The 21607-nt window shown below is 41.3% G+C and overlaps 1 protein-coding gene across 17 annotated transcripts in view; it reads right to left on the reverse strand.

The window, feature by feature from the left end:
• Positions 1 to 21607, reverse strand: part of LOC111159674 (calcium voltage-gated channel subunit alpha1 C) — a 621933-nt gene that overhangs the window by 196756 nt on the left and 403570 nt on the right. For 16 of the 17 annotated variants that reach the window (XM_022522244.1, XM_022522241.1, XM_022522235.1 and 13 more), the window contains exons 6-7: positions 8415 to 8573; positions 1162 to 1358 (exon numbers count right to left, since the gene is read on the reverse strand). In XM_022522244.1, the coding sequence (XP_022377952.1) occupies positions 1162 to 1358; positions 8415 to 8573 (356 nt within the window). The remainder of the gene's footprint in view (positions 1 to 1161; positions 1359 to 8414; positions 8574 to 21607) is intronic. The other variant, XM_022522246.1, reaches the window with a different exon arrangement.

Here is a 21607-nt window from a genome sequence, read left to right on the forward strand (position 1 = left end):
TTATTACAAAACTCTTCCGATTTTAAGAAGAAGTCAACACCTCTCTTGGCACCAGTTCCTTTCTATCTGGCGGCTCTGTTCAATGGGAAGCCATTTTCTTCCCTCTCTTCCCTCTCCCTCTTCCCTGCTTTAGTATGTAGACACTATTCCCCATGCAGACTCTTAGACTGTTTTCAGCATGGCCAAATAAATTCGACTATTTGCAAAACTGTGGGTGAGATGGTATTTTCAAGACTGGCAACAAGCATTTTTCACCCAAATGCTGGAGAACAACACTGGATTCTGGCAAGTCATTTCTCATGCTCAAGTAGGAGATCCTACAAAGAATTATATTTTCTGGAGCTTTTACAAATAATGGACTTGACTCTGCCAGAAAGGAGACAGCTCAAATATGGTGTGTATATTTGCCTGTCCCATAGGCAGAAATCTGGCACTTTAACAGCTTGAAGGTTGGCAAAGTAGTATTGGCTGCTGGATAATAAAAGGGGCATCTTGAAGGTAAAAGAAGATTTACCAATGACTGGTTGACACGTAGGAAGTAGTGTTTCTAAATACGCACACATAACCAGCAGAGTGTTTTGCTAGCAGTGAAAATGATGGCAATGTGTTTGTCTGATGGACTACTCTAATATGATAAGATTAACATGAGAAATAGAAATATAATAGCATGCCATAATACTAACAGTTCAATAAAAATTGTTTCTTGTTAGAAGACCAGGCCTGACTTTTCTCCTTAGCCCTAAAAATTAATAATTGTGCTCTCTAGCTCTCTTTGGGGGGACAGATGCAAGACAAGGATAAGAACAGAAGAAATTCTACAGTTTCTACAGGAAGGGGAGTTGAATAGAATCCTTGTGTCAGGTTTAGCCAACTCATTCACAGATCATCAGCTATAGGCCCGTATTTCTCACTATGGTAAGATAAACTGAACGATGACATTTCTCTTAGGCTGATGGGTGGACAAAGAGACTCATTAGGGTGCAAATTTCATGCTTTGTTTCTCATGAAAGACCTGGAAGAAATCAAAGACATACATCAACTATTCCATCAAGGTGTGTATGTGACCACAAAGTCATGGGAAGAGTGGAAGAAAAGGGAGATGTTGAGGAAAGGCTCACAGCCGTCTGCACTCCCTGCCTCTGCCCATGTCAAGTTACGTACCCAGTACAGCACATCTGTCCAGCCCTCCATTGTGATGCACTGGAACACCGTCAACATGGCGAAGGCAAAATTGTCGAAGTTGGTGATGCCGTGCTTGGGCCCGTCCCACCCGGGCTTGCACACAGTGCCGTTCTGACACTGCCGCCCATGGCCTGTCTCCAGAGCACAAGGGGAAGGATCATCTTCTGCTGGAACATCTTGAATGACCAGGGAAAAAGAGAAGGCAGCAGAGGGGATGGAGAGAGATGGGCAGAGAAAGGAGAAAGAGGTCAGAGAGAAAACTGGCAGGATAAGGTTGATCGGCTAGGCAAAATAACCACAGCAACCATAATGCAGAACACATTTTCATTAGTTCCCCCACAGACAAATTAAACAACATAAGGAACGAGGTATTCATTTTAGGCTGCCATTGATTTAGGGGGTCAGTACTTTGAACTAATTGTAAAACTGTATTTTAACCTCGTTAATTGATTTCAAAGATGGTAAGGCTATTGCACATTCTGCTGAAACATGTTGTCATCATGGTCAATGGCAAATGGCCAATTAAAAGCTAATGATGATGCAATCACTCCAAGTGGAAAACATTCTGGAAAGTGATAGGAAGTCCACCTTTTCTTTCTTTGGTGATAACGTATCTGTGGAGCCTTCCATTGGAATACCAGAGTTTAGGGTGAGGGTTATATTGATTGGAAGAATCTCTCACATAATCAGCCAAGAAGTCCCATTCTGTAACACTTTCTCCATTATGTGTTACAGGACACATTACCAAAGATACAAGTCATTTTATAGTAGAAGCCTTATGCTGATGAAGGACAAAATATAAATTCTTCCCATGAGGGGAAGTATCAACAATAGTGGTCTTTATTACAACCCTCGAGCATAAACACTGCTGATTGTCATGTGGAACCTTGCAGCACTGCTCTTTGGTTTCCAGCATGAATACCTTTCAGAAGAGAAGACTCCTTTTCTGACATCTAATCAAGACAGACCTGCAGTGGGTGACAGGGACAATACTCCCTAGGTACCGACAGGGCTTTTTCAGGAAACTGTACAACATATCTCCTGTGGCTACAGATGGTGCTTGGGCTAATTTCACATGCTGGGAAGAGTTACTAAAAAATTAATAATTAAGATGTAGCTTATATTTTTGGTGTGGAGATCATTGGTAAATTGAAATAAGACTAGACTGATCTAAGGGCACCTGGGTGGCTCAGTCAGTTAAGCATCTGCTTTCTGCTCAGGTCAGGACCTCAGAGTCCTGGGATTAAGCCCCACATCGCACGGGGCTCCTGCTCAGCATGGAGTTTGCTTCTCCCTCTCCCTCTGCCCCCTCCCACAACCTTATGTGTACTCATGTGTGCTCTTTCTCTCTCTAATAAATAAAAAAACCCTTAAAAAAAAAAGACTAGACTGATCTAAGAATTCCCATTATGGTAAAATACTGGTAGCCTTGACCCAGTTGTGGAAGGTAATAGTTTGAATTTCACAGAAGTTTGTGAAATTAAGGACATTGTCTCATGCATTGTCTCATGTCTTATAGAAGGTAACAGTAATAAACAGAATAGACTTCGGTCATAACAAATGATTGCCTTTAACAATAATGAAGATATGCCCCCAGATAGAGAATTTACTTATAGTTCTTCATTTAGAGAATAACAGATCACCCTGGGTCTTTTCTTATTTCATATGCATCACAACAATTACGAATGTCTAGTACCTCTGGATTGAAGACTATTGGTTGGTTGGCTCTTTCTCAATTTGTGGTTTCAAATTTGAAACTGTTTACTCCAAAGTGGAAGACAGGAAGAGGAATATTAATCCTAACTAAGAGACAGTTCTTACGAGAACGGAACTGAGCAGTATGGTTGGAAATACATGCTGGAGTGTGTCTTCTTGGCTTTTTTTACTTTTTTCTCTCTTAACAGCTTTATTGAAATATAATTTACATGTCTTACAATTCATCAATGTAAATGTACAGCTCAATTATTTTTAGTAAATTTATATAGTTGTACAGCTATCACCACAACCCATTTTAAACATGTCCATCATCCTCCTAAATTCCTGTGTGCCTGTTTGCAGTCAATACAAGCTCCTCTCCCCAGCCCCCAGCAACCTGATCTACACTCTGTCTCTACAGCTTTGCCTTTCCAGAAATTTCATATAAATAGAATCATACAATATGTGGCTTTTTGTGTCTGTCTTCTTTCACTTCGCATAATGTTTTTGTGGCTCATCTGTGTTGTTGCCCATATCAGTATAGTATATTTGTTTTTGTTGCCAAGCAGTGCATTTCACTGTACGTCTAACCATTCACCAGTGGATGGACATTTGGATTATTTCCAGGTTTGGGCTATTGTGAACCATGCTTCCTGGCTTATCCTTGGCCTGGTGCTTCAGGTTGTGTGTGGGTCTTTGTGTGATGACCAAAGTATAAAGGCCTGCATCACTGGTCCCTGAACTGTTTGAGGGAATGACAGTGTCCACCCCATTTCCTGACTCCAGGGTCTGGCTCCCAGTAGGGTTCTGCTCCTAGAACTGAACTCTAGTCAATTTTTTGTGACTTCTGAATTTTTAAAGTCTTTGGAGATTCGGCTGTGAGTTTAAACAACAGGAGGCTATAAAAAGAGGGAAACTCAGAAATCAATCCCAACCCTAAAGAATGCATAAAAAAGTGGGCAACAAACACCTAAAAAATTGAGAGACTGGGAAACCAAGAACTAAATACATTATATGTTCTGTTGGGTTTCTCACCCGTTCTGGTGATGACTTTCTACTGTGATATGTTCAGTCACTGTGATAAAAGTGCTGGAATGATATAGGAGATGGGAGCAAAAAAGAAGGTGAAAAAACAGAGGAACAACTTGCATTTCTTTTTCTCCTGTTTTGCCTTCTAGTGAATAAAGATGTTGTTAATCTTTGTGTTGTCACTGCTCATCTGACAGCCTTCCCTGTGCTTTCTATTTCTGAAACAGGCAAAAATAAGGCAAAAGTGAAGGTTGCTAAAGTGAATGCTGAGTGTCCTCAAGGAAGAAAAACATCTTTTGGGTTTTTTTTTTTAATTTCTTTTCAGCGTAACAGTATTCATCGTTTTTGCACCACACCCAGTGCTCCATGCAATACGTGCCCTCCTTAATACCCACCACCTTTTGGGGTTTTATAGAAAAATATAGGTTGAAAGGAAAATGGCATCAAGGGGAAGGGATCTCATTAATAATAATAATAATAATAATAATAATAATAAAAGGATGAGATTCAGAGAGATTATCTAAAGGCTCAAACACCACTGCTATTTTAAACTATCTTGAACAACAATCAAAAAAGATTTGAGAACAATTAAGAAGCAATGATGATCTGGTAAAAATAGATATCTATAAAAAGCACTGAAGGGAACACTTGAAAAATGTGAACACACACACATCAGCAGGTCCTTGCGACATGCACTTGAAGGTGGGGGGAAATTAGTTTGAACATGAAAATTGTGTTGGTTTTCTTCTGCAGAGTCATGAAGCCCCAAGGAGGAAAGCAGGAACAAAAGTAGGAGAAAGAAACAAAGATGTAGGCCTTATGCTTTAAAACAGAAGTGAAGTAGAATCATTCTGGAAAGTTCAAATTAAGTTTGTGGTGAAAGAATGGAGGAAAGATTAGGAGAGATTTTAGAAACGCAGTTAATACCAACAAAAACATGAAATCCTGGGACAGTGCCCGTTAGGGGTTCCAAGGAGAAATCACAAAAGACAAAATCAATTACTTTTTTAGGACCCAACTTTAAGGAGTGAATACAATGAGAGTGATTTCATTTCTAGGTTTGAACCAACCAATTCTTTGCCAGCCTCAGGGGTAATTAGTGTGCTTGGGAGAGCGATTCAGAGTGGCCTGGCTCAGAGTGCCATCAGACAGATGGGACAGCGAGAAACAAAAGGTGCCGGCATATGGTGATGTGTCTGTTGAGGAACTAGGAAGGCGCCTTGCAGATGCCTCTGGGATCAGAGAAAAACTGCCTCTTCAGAGACCACCTCTACAGGGAACTGGAAGGGCAGCCTACAGGCTGAATTATGGTCAACCCAGCCAGCTCCAGAGCTTTCTTCAGCCAAAGCATGGCTCAAAATCTGATGTGTCCTACAATCTACAAGCACATAAAATTCCCAGCCTGAGAAAAAGTCTTAGAGTGCAACAAGAAGAATTTGATCTAAATTCCTTTATCACAAAGGCTCACAAACACTTTTGTATAATCCAAATTGGCAGAAAAATATGGTAATTCAACACAAAGTCTGAGGTTTATGCAAAACATCACCCATTCCAAAGGTGGTATATAACTCTCCAAAACCAACGTGGGGGTTGGTTTCAAAGATTGCAGGGTTTTGGTCTCCTTCTCTATGGCTGCACGGAGTACGTCCAGATTCCCATAGTTTTTTTTTTTTTTTTTCCTTCTCATTAGTTTAGTCACTATGTAGGTGGAAGAGGCTCTGATGACTGTGGTTTCATGTTCTGTTGGGAAGGATGGAGTGAGGCCCTGGATTTGTCATCAGATGGCAGATTTAGGAAGGAGGAGCTCCAAGAGCTCCTGATTGCAGAGTGTTGAGTGAAGAGGCATCTATAGCCAGGTGTCCTCAGCCCCTCTTCCCAGCAGGGAGCTTGGCTCTACACAGAGTGAGGTCACCTTCCTGGAGCTGGCATGGCTCCTCTCTCTGGAACACTTCTCTCAGTGTCTGTCCTCTGACACCCTGAATCCCCAGACTGATGGTCCTTTTCACCATGGCAGCTCACTTCCCTTCTGACTTGTGGGGTGAAGGTAAAGCCCACTGCTAAATAATCTGATGCATCTTCTGGTAGGATGAAGGCAACATCTCAAGTATTTCTCCTAGTCCTGTTTTTTGTTTGTTTGTTTTTTAAATCAAGAATGGAAAACAATACAGTTCTAAAAAGGCCACTCCAATTGGTGAGGCCAGTTCTGGTCTTTATCCTAAGAGTGGGGAGGCTGCTATAAACATTGGCAGGCCGTTGGCGGCTGTTTCACCAGACTGTGCAGCTGTAGTTCAGAGAAGAGCATCCTATCCTGTGTCTCCTTTGTTTATCGTGCCCATCATTTTCTTGCCGGTTGAGGCCACTGCAGGTCTGATAACAAAGCCCAGTGATTTCCAACATTCAGGGTTGCTTGTTAGCACAGGCCCTTAGAGGATCTTGCCACCAGTGAAAAATGTACTTTTGCTGTTTTCCCAGCAGGATGATAGAAGCCATGTGCAGCTCTGGTAGCAGTGCTCCCTAGGTAAGTGGTTGGTTGCAGAATAAGGCTGCTATCATTAGCTCTATGGCAGAAATTCACCATTTCATTCTCTTCCTGCCCCTTGGCATGCTGTTGGTGAGAGCCACACCATCACACACACCTGCTCTTGGGGTCTTTGACACTCAACCTCCCTATGACAGCCTGAGGATTTTGAGTCTAAAGAGTCACTGATCATTTCAATACGACTGCGTAAACTTTAGAGACGAATGGTCCGGCTCTTAAGTGGGACTTAGAATGAGCTCTAACAAAGCTACACAATTAACATAAATTTATTGGTTCAGGGCTGGCTATAGACTAAACTGAACAAGAAGGATTTGAATTCAAGGGGAAAATACTATTCATTGCATTATTTGGTATTCCTCTAAACAAAGCTGGAAATCTCAGAATTTTAACTGAAGGCAAGATCTGTCCTAATATTAAAGAACTTAGTTTTTTTTTTTTAAATATGACAGTTTATTTTTTAAAAAGATTTTATTTATTTATTTGACAGAGAGAGATCACAAGTAGGCAGAGAGAGAGAGGGGGAAACAGGTTCTCTACTGAGCAAGGAGCCTGATGCGGGACTTGGTCCCAGGACCCTGAGACCATGACTGAAGCCGAAGGCAGAGGCCTAACCCCCTAAGCCACCCAGGTGCCCCGACAGTTTATTTTATACAATTATGGCTCAAATAATTAGGAAGTTCTCTCCAGGGTGAAAAAATGGTCTCTTAAATAGACTCCTTATCAAAAAAGTAAAAACAATGGTGTGAATCTGTAATCATAGGTTTATGGGTTTGTTGTTGTTGTTGTTGTTGTTGTTGTTTTAGGACTATGGTCACGTAGTGGTGACCTAGAAACTACAAATACACAGTCAATCCACCCGGTTAAACCAGACCATCTAGATCAGGTACTCTATTTTGATTTCTGAATATGAATAGCCTATGTCATTCCTTGTTGTGCAGATCTGTACCTCCTCCCCATCGTAAAGCAAGAGGGGTCAAATTTAATTTAATGCCTGGGCTGAATGGGAAGGAGAAGCAGTACAGATGGAGAGAAATGAGTTATCTTTTAAAGCTTCAGACAGATGTCTCCCCTTTCTCTACCAAGATGTCAAAAACCAAGATGAAAGATCTGGTTGTTGGAAAAAACAATCACATAAATTTAACACTTCTAATCCTTTTAGGGGGGAAGTATTTTTTTCAACAAGTTTTTGTTTTAAACTATTTTACATGTCTGCTGAAAAGTTCTGTCAATTCCTGTTTAAATGATTTTTTTTAAAGGCACCACTGAGATTTTAGTAACCTAAGACAACAGTTTGTAATATATCCCACAAGCCAAAATTTTAGTCCTATTCAGAGAAGTGCCTAATGGTTCAGCATTTCTTGTTAAATATACTGATTTATGGAAAGACCATGGGGAGAGAAGTCTCAAGAAGCACCCCCTCCACCCCACCTTGTGACAGGGGGCCAGCATCTGTCAGGCCTATGAAGAGAGAAGCAGAAAACACAGCACAGAGGAGCCAAGATCAACCCTGAAGGGTGCACAGAACCCAGGGTTGTGATGGAGGCATCTACTGGCTGCTGGCAAAGCTGCTTTCCTGAAAGGGCTTTGGATGACAAGTGACACTGAAGGACCAATGGACAGACATATACATGCTCATTGCATCAGTTCTGATTCTTAAATTAAAATACTCCAGGTTGTCTAGGTGATGTTTCTTGATTCACACAGCTCATTTAACTGTTTAGTAGTGCTGGACAGAAACTTGTAATTAACTGTTTTAACAAAGACCTATTTTATTAGAAAGAAAGTAACTAAGAGGAAAATAATACCAACCTCTGCCTCTCATTCCACAGAATGGAAAGATGAGTACCTGAATGGAGGAGGCCTTCCCTAGCACCACTGATCACGTGGTGGCTGTTCACCCCGTTACAAGGAAAGTAGCAAAAAGCCAGGGAAGCTTCTTGAGAGCTGACCACTGGGCATCTTCCCTTACCTGCTATGCCCTCCTGGTTGTAGCAGGTCTTATGCATCTTCCCCATGAAAAGCTCCAGGCCAATGATGGCATAGATGATGATAACAAACAGCACTAACAGGGCAATATGCAGCAGGGGCACCATAGCCTTGATAATGGAATTCAGAACCACCTGGAGGCCTACAATGACAAAATCAGACAGTAACAGTGAGCACATCAGTTTCCATTTATTGAACCAAACGCTATTTTGGATGCCATACTGATGTAATCTCATGCAATTTTCATAGCAACTCTACCAGTGATGTATCACAAGCCCCATTTTTTAGATGAGGAAAGTGAGGCTTAAGGTCACACAGTTAGTGAGTGACAGAGTGGGGATTGATATCTCGGTTGGCCTGACTCCAGATCTTTCTCAGAGGCACATCCAAATGAAAGGACTGGCAGATGCTGTGCTTCTAAGGGGAAGAACATATTGTTTTATCCAGAACTATCCAATTTTCTAATATCCTAACATCTTTTCGTCCCAGACCAGCATCTCACTATAGTGAGAGTTAATTTTGACTAGAGATAGCCCTGCAAAGACTTGCTTATCACTCAGGGTGAGATTACTAGAGCCAATGGCTGACCCATCTGCTGGAAAGCACAAATCTGGTTGCCAGGCATCTGGGAGGGTGGGACTTCCATTGTTGAAACTGATTCTTTTTTTTTTTTTTTTTTTTTCAAAGATTTTTTTTTTTTTTTTTACAGAGAGAGAGAGAGAGAGAGAGAGATCACAAGTAGGCAGAGAGAGGAGGAAGCAGGCTCCCTGCTGAGCAGAGAGCCCGATGCGGGCCTCGATCCCAGGACCCTGAGATCATGACCTGAGCCGAAGGCAGAGGCTTTAACCCACTGAGCCACCCAGGTGCCCGTTGAAACTGATTCTTATCTCATGATACATATAGGTGGTGAGACCTCCGTGGGCTTCTCTCTAAGGACTACATGAGTGGACCTTTCTTCCTACAGATTTCTAACCAGGCCCCTTTCCCTCAGGACCGAAGTCTGAAGAACATTATAGCCTTCCATTCAAAAACCCCAGTGAAGGGAGTTCATGATTAATGGGTATGTACTTTCCATTTGGGAAGATGAAAAACTTCCAGAGATGGATGGTGGTGATGATTGCACAATGTGAATATACTTAGTGCCACTGAACCATACACTTAAAATGGTTATAATGGCAAATTTTGATATGGATACATTACCACAATAAAAACTGAAAGTACCCAGATCCTGTCAGGAAAAAAAAAAAGTAAATGAAAAATCCTGTTTAGCACATGGGTCTTGTCAGTGCATTCCAAAAGTCTATAGGCTTATACTGCTGTCTTATGGGAAAAAGGACCCCCTAACTTATATTTTTTTCCTGCTTTCTCTCTCTCTTTTTTAACTTTTTAACAATTTTAATTTAATTAAAAAATTTTTTTCAAGATTTCAGGACATGTTTAATTTATAGTTATAGGCAGGGCTAATATATCCAGAATAAATTCCCCTGATGTCTTTGGACAGCATTTGGAAATGATAGTATGTTTATTTATACTTTACTTTAAAAATAGTTTCTTGGTTGGGATGCCTGAGTGGCTCAGTCAGTTAAGTGGCTGCCTTCAGCTCGGGTCATGAACCTAGTGTCCTGGGATCGAGTCCCACATGGGGCTCCTTTCTCGACAGGGAGCCTGCTTCTGCCTCTGCCTGCCTGTGTCCATATACACTATGGTAAATAAAATATAAAAAAAAAATAGTTTATTGGTCAAATTGTTCATCATCTAAGAATGTCGAAAAAAAAGTTTGTGTGTTAGGATAAGGATAATTGGAGGAACTGTAAGTAAAACAGAATTTTTAATTCTTTAAAAAAAAATTTAAATTCAATTAACATACAATGTATTATTTGTTTCAGGGGTAGAGGTCTGTGATTCATCAGTCTTCCATAACACCCAGTGCTCATTACAACACATACCCTCTCCAATGTCCATCAACCAGTTACCCCATCCCTCCACCCCCTCTCCCCTCCAGCAACCCTCAGTTTATTTCCCATGATTATGAGTCTCTTATGGTTTGTCTCCCTCTCTGGTTTCATCTTGTTTCATTTTTTTTCCTCCCTTCCCCTATGATCCTCTGCCCTGTTTCTTAAATTCCACGTTTCAGTGAGATCATATGATAATTTTCTTTCTCTGATTGACTTATTTCACTTAGCATAATACTCTCTAGTCCCATCCATATTGTTGCAAATGGCAAGATTTCATTTTTTTTTGATGGCCCCCTAACTTACAAGCTCAACCATAAATGACACCAAAATGCTCTTTGTTTAAAAGGGATGTTTCAAGTTTTCATTTGCAAAATGGTGGAGAGTTACCAGCAAGTCACCCCCAGGTTACCCCCAGTTCCAAGAAAGCTTTCTGTCAATAGTGAGTACACCAAATCTTCATCTCCTAGGAGAGACATGGGGGGAAGGGCAGATTCTCCTTCCTTACATGGAGGCTAATTGTGCAGAAAACCTATGGCCGCCTTTGACATACATATGATAGGACACCCACCTGTGCATCACACCGCACAGGGCACTTTTAGCGTCTCCACCTGATGTGGCTTACCAGCTGTGGATATCCTTCCCCTGCTCTGTATATTGGGAGAGTTTCACCTTTGCATTCACCCACAGTCCTCCTTCTGCACTGGATAAACAAAGTCTGGGTCCCCCTCTCCCCAGACCCCAAGGCAGCCACTGGTGTTCTGTGATTGGTGGAGTAATTTTTCTCAAGGCTAATTAGAGGAATTCTCCCCAGTTATTGAGCCAAGATGGGGAGAGGGAAAAAAATAAAAAGAAGAGAAAAGCTGGAATAATTTTACCTGTGAATTAATGAGAGTGCCTTGCAGCCTACCATTAGAACAAGATGTTTTCAGATCCAAATGATTTCATTAATTAGCAAGTTGTACACACATTAGTGGTAAAGTATGCGAACCCATGGAAGAAGTTGAAAACTGAACTGCAAAGCAAGTTTCAGAGGTGTCTGCTGGCAGGGGAGTGCTCTAAGTGCTACTCACTGAAGGGGGAGGGACGTCTCCCAGTGCTGCCTACCCAGGCCACCAGTGAGCTTTGTTATTAGGCCTTCGGTTCCATAGCCTGGGCTGGTGAGAAAGTGGTGGGATACACAGAATGGGAACCTCTCCTCTGCTCTTAGAATAAAGACCAGAGTCTCTCTTGTGCCCTTCAGTGTGGCACAAGGGCTGGACCCCTATCTATTTCTCCATCCAATCCCATCCCCTGCCCCTCACTTTCTGTGTTCCTGGTCAAAATAGCTTTTCTTTTTGGCCTCAAATATGCCATACTGGCAGATCTCAGAGATCTTGAGGGTTCAGTTCCAGACCATAGCAATGAAAGGAATATTGCATTAAAGCAAATCAAGTGCATGTTTGTCTTTCCCAGGACATGTAAAAGTTAAGTTTACATGATGCTGGAATTTATTAAGTGTGCAATAGCATTATCTCTAAAAAACCAACATACACACCTTAATTACAAAATAGTTTCTTGCAAAGCAATGCTCACCATCATCTGAGCTTTCAGTGAGTCCTAATCACTGATTACAGATCACCATAACACATAAAATAATAAAAAAAAGTTTGAAATATTGTGAGAATAACCCAAGTGTGACACAGAGACACAACATTGCTGGGAAAATGGCTTGATGGATTTGCTGGATGCAGGGGTGCCACAAACCTTCAATTTGTAAAAAAAAAAAAAAAAAAAAGTAACATTTGCAAGCACAAGGTATGCCTGCATCTCCCTGCCACGGGGCTGTGAAGCCTGCTGTTCCCTTGGCCTGGAAGTCTTTCCCCTGGTTACCTCCTATGTAGTCTTCATCTCTCAACCCAAGCATCTCTCTTTCTGCGGATCCTTCCCCAAGCTCCCAGACAGAGAAGTTTCCTCTTTTATATATCTCCTTGGAACCATTTCCCTTCCTTTGGAGCATTAGTCTCACTTTGGAATTATATGTCCAGTAAGTGGTTTTTATGCATTTTTATCTGTCCTTCACACTGGGCTGATTTTTGTGAAGACAGGAACTGCCTGCTCTTTTCACCAGCTTAGCACTGATGCCCAGCTTGGTGTTGAGCCCATGAAAGGCACTCAGTGAGTATTTATTGAAGGAGGGACACAACTTTCAATCTAAGTAAATGCTTTTGCTATCACGGTGCTCTGATGGCCTTTGCTGCAATGGAGTCTGCTGTACAGGTAAGGATGTGAATGGACAAGTAAGTTTCAGGGGCCTGCAAACTCAGGCAAAGACTAATGAGTGGGCTATAGAGAGGTCAACAGGAAGCCACAGCAGCCAGTGGGCTTCCTTCCCACCATCAGGCATGCTGCCAGAGTTCTAAAGTACTGCTCTGTCCCCCTGCCCCTATCTCAGCCAGGGGCTGTACCACCCACCTGAGCTCCCAGGCCAGAAACTGATTCCTGAGGCTCTTCCCTCTAACTGGTTATCAAGTCACACAGTTTGATTTTGAAGTGTCTTTAGACAAGAATGACTTATTTTTACTACATAACTAACATGTGAAAAATCATGTATTATAGGAAAAACAGAAAATCATAGAGAAAATAGAAAATACTTATGACAGAGAAATTACAAAACATGGGAAGCAAAAAGAAGAAGTTAATCATCTCTTATTCCACCACCCAGAGATAATCACTTTTAGACTTTGGCATATATTTTGGACATTTTTGTTCATGACTTGTTTTCTTCTTCTTTACCCTCTTGGTGTTCTTCATTCCGTTAATGTCTCTTTATCCAGTTTTATTCGATCTTCTTGCTGCAGTTAGAAATCTCATGCTAAAGCACAAACCAGAACGTCTTGTCCCCCCGATGAAAAGTCCTTCGATGACCCTTATCCCCTACAGGTAAAACCCACTTGTCTCCTTTTGTAGTTTCATTGCATCCAATTCCAGTTTACACCTTACATTCCAGGAATACACTGAACTGTCTGAAGTTCTCTGGCTTCATGCCTTCCTATCTTAGCATATGCTGTTCCACCATTCCCTGCAGCCTCATTCCATCTTCTCATCTTTGTATCTCAGCACATAGTAGTGACTCAATGCACATGGAGATAAATCACATTTGTAAGCACAGGTTGCCTCAAAAAAAAAAAAAGCATAATGATGAAAGAATTGGAGACAACGTCATTCAATAATCTTTAGATGAAACTGAAGATGTATTGTCAGGAAAAGATAAGAATCATGGAATGGGAAAGGCACAGGCAGGGAGGGTGATATCAATGATTTTCACATTATTTAAACTGCTATTTTGTGGAAGAGGAATTAGATGAGTTTGATATAGCCATACACATGGAACCAGGACGAGCTTGGAAATTTCCAAGAAAGATTTAGATTCAACAGATATGAAAACTATCAAAAAACCAGACCTATCTGAAGAGGAGTGGGATGTTTTAAGAGATAGTGGAATAGCCAAAATATGGAAAGAGCCCAGATGTCTGCCTGTCAACAGATGAATGGATAAAGAAGATGTGGTACATGCACACATACAAGAATATTACTCAGCCATCAAAAAGAATGAAATCTTGCCATTTGCAATCACGTGAGTGGAACTAGAGGATATTATGCTAACAGAAATAAGTCAGTCAGTCATAGGCAGACATACCATATGATTTCATTCATATGTGGAATTTAAGAAGCAAAATAGGTGAGCATAGGGGAAGGGAAGGAAAAATAAAATAAGATGAAATCAGAGCGGAAGACAAACTGTAAGAGACTCTTAACTCTAGGGAACAAACAGGGTTGCTGGAGGGGAGAGGGGAGGGAGATGGGGTAACTAATGAGCAATGGATGATATATGCAACTGATGAATCTCTCGATTCTACCCCTGAAACTAATAATACACTCTATGTTAACTAAATAGAATTTAAATAAAAATTTTTTTAGAAAGTAGTGGGCTCTCCATCTCAGATGTGTCCAACCATTGACTGAGTAAGTTCTTGGAGGAGGTGCTTTATGGGCATTCAGCCATGGGGTGAAGAATTTCTTGGGCACACCAAAGCCTCCTATTTTCTTGTTAAACTGTTCTGAAGATATTACCATGTGTGGGTCAGGTGCAGCTCTCAACACTACTTGAATTATTCCATTTCCTCCTGGCAACAACCTGTGAAGTAGGTGTTATTTTTTTTTTTAAAGATTTTATTTATTTGCCGAGAGAGAGAGTACAAGCAGGGGGTGGGGCAGGCAGAGGGAGAAGCAGGCTCCCTGCTGACGAAGGAGCCCAAAGGTAGATTCAATCCCAGGACTCTGGGATCATGACCTGAGCTAAAGGCAGACACTTAACCATCCAGGTGTCCTGAAGTAGGTGTTGTTATTAACTGTATTTTACAGATGAGAAAAGCAAATCCCAGAGAGATTAAATGACTTTCCAATAGGTACACAGCTGGTGAATGGTGTGGGGTACAGGGCTGGGTATAGCCCAGAGCCTGTGGGCTTTGCCATTGTGTTAGATGCTTCCCCGTACCACCTACAGTGTGGCTCTCAGTCTCTAAATTCTGTGTCTGTAAAGAACTAACACATGCTTGCAACATCTGCAGCAAAGGTGAGGAGCCTAGGCCCTGCTTCCAGGAGAGCCCAGATATTTCCAAGGCCAGTCCAGGAAAGGCTTCTAGTTCCTGCCTACTTTCCTCACAGCCAGACTGGGATGGCAGAAGTCAGGCTGGTGTGTGAAAGATTGGGCCAGAATGCTTTCTTTCCATTCCATCATACAGAATTTGGCTCTCAAGCCCCAGATGCTTAATATCTTCTCTTTGGAACTGGCTCACAGCTGTCCCAGAAATGGCTCCTTTAGCTCAAGCTCTAATTTGGAAAACACATCAGCATTTCTCCACCCAAGTGTTCTTCTCAGATAAGCCACGCTTATGGCAGATAAGTAATTGCTAGGCCCTTCTTCAGGGCTAGCTGCTCATGTTGGTGGAAGCAAATGGGCCTTAGGCTTACCTAGGTGAAGCAACTGCTGGAAAATGTCCTGTGAACACAAGATCAGTAAAGGCTCACAAACAGGATGAGTTTATTTTCCTAGCCTCACATCAGGTTATGAGAGCTGACAAATATACATATACTTATGGGGACAATGTTTGATATGAGAACTATACCAGAAAATTTGGAACATATAGCTCCACACAGGGATTAAACATATAATATTGAAATCCAGTGTCTGATAATTTGCAGTTCATGTCAGGTAACCTCTTGGTGGAAGGAAAATCTCCCAAAATGCCTGCTGCCAGACCTCCCAGGGAGACGGGACTTTGGGAAGTGCCACCATCCAATGCTGAATTTAAGAAAAGGACAGAGATGGGGCTTGGTGGCTTTTCCTTTTCTCTCTCTTATGTTGCTGTTAAGCCCTGGACAATTGCCTGCATAACTTTAGGGGTTCAAACTGAAAATTCCAGGTTAGGAAAGGCTTAGAGGATCTGAGTATGTAAAACATCCTGTTTCTCCTTAAAAGATTAAGAGGAACCATCATTCAGTTATGGAAAGCAAAACCTGGCATCTCTCCTGAAGACAGTGTTGAGATTAGCCTGAAAGTGCCCAGGCTTCCACGCCCATCATGAGATGGGTTCACTGTGATGGATACAAGGCTGAGGACATATCACAATCTTTTGTTTTATAAAAGAGCATCTTCACTAAGCCCTGCTTTGGTGATGAATTGTTCTTCACAGGGCCCCAGGGGTCACATCAGGAGAGAGTTTGAAAATGACTTTGTGAGCAAGAGCCTGAAGAAGGAAAATGAAAAGTTACTGGGGCTGAAAAGTAATGTGCAGAAAGGTTGTCTGATCAAGTGCTAGGCCTATAGGCCATGTAAACTCTATTCCCATGCTCCTTCTTTTGAACTCAACTTTCAAGTCATTCTAGTGTAAAAGGAGAGGAAAGGGAGAAATAATTGAAGACCCCCAAATTGGAGATCTTTGCTAATGTTAGTCTGATTTCATTGTCTAGTTTCTGCTTTGACTTACAGCTTTTTTTTGTTATTGGTGGTGGCTAGGAATGTACATTTCATGTCCCAACTTTCCAGACTCCATGGCTCCAGCCAAGCACTCAGAAGGCAATAAAAATGATCAAGAAATCCTGATCATAGAATCAATAAGGAAACAATGATGAGAATCACTAAACTAGGAAAAGAGTTTGGTTTGGATTTAGTGTGGTGGTGGGAGGTACATGTTTCTCATAGATAGACTCACAGTTTGGGATCACCTAACTCGCTACTTAAATTTTCACTCATTCAAAAGATATTTATCAAGCTATGCTTTATGGGCCACCTGTTATGCTAGGGTTGGGGATAAAGTGGTAGATAAGAGCTCTGTAGGCATTGTCCTCACGGAGCTTGTAATGGAAGCCAAACATGAATCAAACAATCACATAATCAATAAATAATTAAAAACTTGTTAAGAGCTTTAAGGGAAGAGAACAAGTTATGGCAAGGATCATCCTTTGGTAGGGATGGTAGAGGACGGCTTCCCTAAGAGGAAGAGAACCTTGCCAGGTGAGTGGGCAGGTAGACAAGTCCAGACAGAGAGGTCTGTAAGTTCCAGCTGAGGAAGGTTGCCTGAACAGCTGTGGAAAGACCTATGGCTCTCCTGTCCTGCCTCATGCTTTTCCCTTGACTTTGTTCTGCCTCTTAAAAGACATTACTGGAAGGAGATTTGGGAAACCAGTTTACTGCTTCTGTTTGAAGTGTGGGGAAGCAGAAATCACTTTCACTTTCAGAGAAAGCAATTCAGGAAGCACGGGGAGAAAGGCTCTCCTGACAACTTCCTCATTTGTAAAATGGAGGAAATAATCCTCAGCCTAGCCACAGAGCAAAGGAAGGCGGGGAACTGGGTCAATAGAACAGAGGTTTTATTGTGCTTTGCTCTACTGCACTCTGTAGATACTGCTTGCTTGCTTTATTTATTTATTTTATTTATTTATTTTTTTAAATAAAGGTTTATGATAATCCTGCACTGACCAAGTTTATTTATGCCATTTTCACAGCAGCCTTTTGCTCAATTTGTGTCTCTGTGTCACATTTTGGTAATGTTCACAATTTTTCAAATGTTTTCACTATTATTATATTTTTATGGTCATCTGTGATCAATGAGATCAGTGATCTTTGATACTATTGTAATTGTTTTGGGGTTCCATGAACCCCACCTATATAAGATAGCAAACTTAATTAGTAAATGTTCTGTGAAACACAACAATATTGAAATTAGTCCAATTAATATCCTACAATGGCCTCTAAATGTTTAAGTGAAAGGAAGAATGATGTGTCTCTCTCCCCCTCCCTTTAAATCAAAAGCTAGCAATGATTAAGCTTAGAGAGAAAGGCATGCCCAAAGCTGAGAGGCTGAAAGCCAGACCTCTCACACTTAACAGCCAAGTTGTGAATGCAAAGGAAATGTTCTTGAAGGAAATTAAAAGTGCTATTCCAGTGAATGCATGAATGATAAGAAAGTAAAACAGGCTTATCGCTGATATGAAGAAAGTTCTGGTGGCCTGGAGAGAAGATATCACTAGCCACATTCCTTTAAGCCAAAGCCTAATCTAGAGCAAAGCCCTAAGTCTCTTCACTTCTGTGAAGGTTGAGAGAGGTAAGGAAGATGCAGAAGAAAAGTCTGAGGCTAAAAGAGCTTGATTCTTGGGGTTTAAGGAAAGAATCCATCTCCATAATATAAAAGTGCAAGGTGAAGCAGCAAAGTGTTGATGTAGAAGCTGCAGTGAGTTATCAGAAGATCTAGGTAAGAACATTCATGAAGGTGGCTACACTAAACAACAAATTTTCAATGTAGACAGAACAGTCTCATATTGGAAGATGCCTTCTAGACTTTTATAACTAGAAAGGAGAAGTCAATGCCTGGCTTCAAAACTTCAAAGGACTGGTCGACTCTGTTAGGGGCTAATGCTAATTTAACTTAACTGATTTTAAGTTAAACCAATGCTCACTTACCATCCTATGGCCCACAAAAATTATGCTAAATATAGTCTGTGCTCTATAAATGGAAAAACAAACCTTGGATGACAGAATTATCTGTTGACAATACGGTTTACTAAATATTTTAGGCCCACTGTTGAGAACTACTGCCCAGGAAAAACAGATTCTTTTCAAAATATCACTGCTTACTAACAATGTACCTGGTCACCCAAGAACTCTAATGGAGACATACAATGAAATTAATGTTTTCATGACTACTAACTGAACATCCATTCTGCCACCTGTGGATCAAAGAGTAAATTCAACTTCCAGGTTTTGCAATTTAAGAAATACATTTTATAAAACTACAGCTCCCATCGATGGTGATTCCTCAGATGGATCTGGGAACAGTAAATTGAAAACCTTCTGAAAAGGATTTACCATTCTAGATGCCATTTAGAACATCTGTGATTCACAGAAAGAGGTCAAAATATCAACATTAAGAAGAGTTCGGAAGAAGTTGGTTCCAACCTTCACTGATGACTTTGAGGGGATCAAGAAGTAATTGCAGATGTGTTGGAAAGAGCAAGAGAACTAGAAGTGGAGCCTGAAGATATGACTGAATGGCTGCAATCTTGTGATAACACTTGAACAGATGAGGAGCTGCTTCTCTTGAGCAAGGACAGTGGCTTCTTGAATGGAATCTGGTGAAGATGCCATGAAGACTGCTGAAATGACAGCAAAGGACTTAGAAATATTACATAAACTGATAGAGCAGCAGCAGGATTTGAAAGGATGGACTCCAATTTTGAAAGAGGTTTTACTATGTGGAAAATGTTATCAAAGAGTATCACAAGCTGTAGAGAAATTGTTCATGAAAGGAAGAGTCAATCAATTGCAGCAAATGTCATCATTATCTTATTTGAAGAAATTGCTACAGCCACCCCAACCTTCAGCAACCACCACTCTGATCAGTCAGTGGCCATCAATGTGGAGGCAAGACCCTTTACCAGCAGAAAGACAACAAGTTGCTGAAAGCTCAGATGATGGTTGGCATATTTTAGCAATAAACTATTTTTAAATTAATTTATGTACCTTGTATTTTTTAGACATAATGTTAATACATACTTAATAGACTACAGTATGGTATAAACTTAATTTTTATATGTATTTGACACCAAAAAATAAATTTGGGTCATTTTATTACAGAATTCACCATATTGTGGTGGTCTGGAACTGAACCTGCAAATGTCTCTGAGGTATGCCTGTCCAGCTCTGCTGGATCTTTTGGAGACCACTTTCATCACCAAGCATTTGATTGACTTGATATAACTGAAGAGGGATTTGCGGCCCCACATAACATGCCACCAACCCAGGAAGCCTAGATGGAAAGAGATGTCCCACCAATCTCAAACCTGGATAAGGTTCTAAAATGGGGCAGACCCCATTCTTGATAAAGTCAGCACTTTCTGATGGAGTTACTGGTGGTTTTGTTGTTGACTCAGGACCCTGTCAGGGCATTTTAAAGAAGTCATATCCCTGTGTCCAAGTCTGAGGGAGGAGTCAGGACTGTCCTCAATATAGGCCACACCCAGGAGTTTAGAAAACAATTCCTTGATTTAAGCTGGCTATCCTCTCTTCGCAGAATGGTGGGCAGAAAAACATGCGACTTAATCCAGAAGTCTGATTAGCTGGATGATGCTCAACTGAGAGTTTGGTCCCACCAAAGGGTGGTATGCCTTCTGTACTTTCCAACAAACTTTTAACCAAATTTAAAGAAAATGACAGAGTCATTACATGGTGAGCCAATTCTAAGCTTCCTCACAAGCCTCATCTCAGAACTGGATGCTGTCTAAAAGGAATATATTTCCATTAAAACAGGTGCTCAAGTAGATTATTGTCCCTACCATGCCCATTAAGCCCCATGCTGTCCCTAGACTTGAATCACCTTGGACCTGGGACACAGACATTGAAGAAATTTAGATAAAATACCGACATTTTCCAGGAGGAGAATCTAGAATGAGGCTTTCCTTCTTCAGCTACTTCTCTCTAAGTTTCCCCTGGTAGAAATGCTATCAGAGGAGCTCCCCTTCTCTAACAAAGAGCAACTGGTATACCCAGACAGTAGAAAGCTCTTCTTCTAAGGGCCAAGTTTGCCTTTCTCCAGGATACTACACACGACTTTGCATCCCTTACTTGTGAACCTACTGAGCACCTATGAAATACCGTGTTAATTGCAGGGTGGGGGAGAAAATGGTGGGGGGAAAAGACAGTGTAGTGCAGTGGTTAAAGCATATGGACCCCTGGAGCCAAATGACCAGGTTGAATCCTGGCTCTACCACTTCTCAGACAAGTGATCTTGGACAAGCTATTTGATCTCATCTTAATGTAAGGATGATGAGTACCTACCTCACAAATTTGCTGTGAGGACTAAACAAAGTTCACAACAAATACTCAGAACAATGTGTCGCTGGTAGTAAACACCGTTATTATTGTAAGCATGGTCAGGCTATCAGTGGAACTCTAAAACAGATTAAAATTTATTTAACACAGAACCTGTTAAAATGCAGATTCTGATTCAGGCCATGTGGGGTGGAGCCTGAATTCTGTATTTCTGACCAGGTCTGGGTGATACTGAAGCTGTGGCTCCACTGACCACACTTTGGGAAGCAAGGCCGTAGAGCATGTTGGTCATCCTGGGAGGTCGAGGCAATCTCACCCAGCCTTGCTGAAGTATAAGATGCTCTTAAGCAGGTATCGGATTTTCACTGGGGTAGGGTGATCCTTGTCACATCACTCTTGTCAGGTAATTAGTGTGATCAGTAAAGTGTGTGAAGTCAGCATTGGATATAGAAACTACACACACTAATTGATATCAGTGTCCTATAGGATTCTTTAAAAAATGAAATAAAAATACATTTTTATTTTATTTTATTTTTCTAGACAGAGAGACGTACACCTACACTGAGCTGCTGGGGAGCAGAAGTGATATATGCTAGTGTCTCCTTCCAGTAACAATAAAAGCTATTTAACAGAGTTATGGAAAAGACTCGGATGATTGTGACCCAATCCTGCAACATTACAGGAAGGAAGAGCTCTGCGTCAATTTTCCCTCTTGATAGTGCAGCCTGTATCATTACCACTCTTACCAAGCTTGCATCTTTAAAGGTTACTTATGGTCACCAACTGGCCAACCCATGCCTTTGCCATGGCCATTATTTTCATTGGCCTGTTTGATGCCATTGATTACTCCCTTCT

The sequence above is a fragment of the Enhydra lutris genome, unplaced genomic scaffold (genome assembly GCF_002288905.1).
Source record: "Enhydra lutris kenyoni isolate GAN:26980312 unplaced genomic scaffold, ASM228890v2 scaffoldscaffold69, whole genome shotgun sequence".
Taxonomy (NCBI): Eukaryota; Metazoa; Chordata; class Mammalia; order Carnivora; family Mustelidae; genus Enhydra; species Enhydra lutris.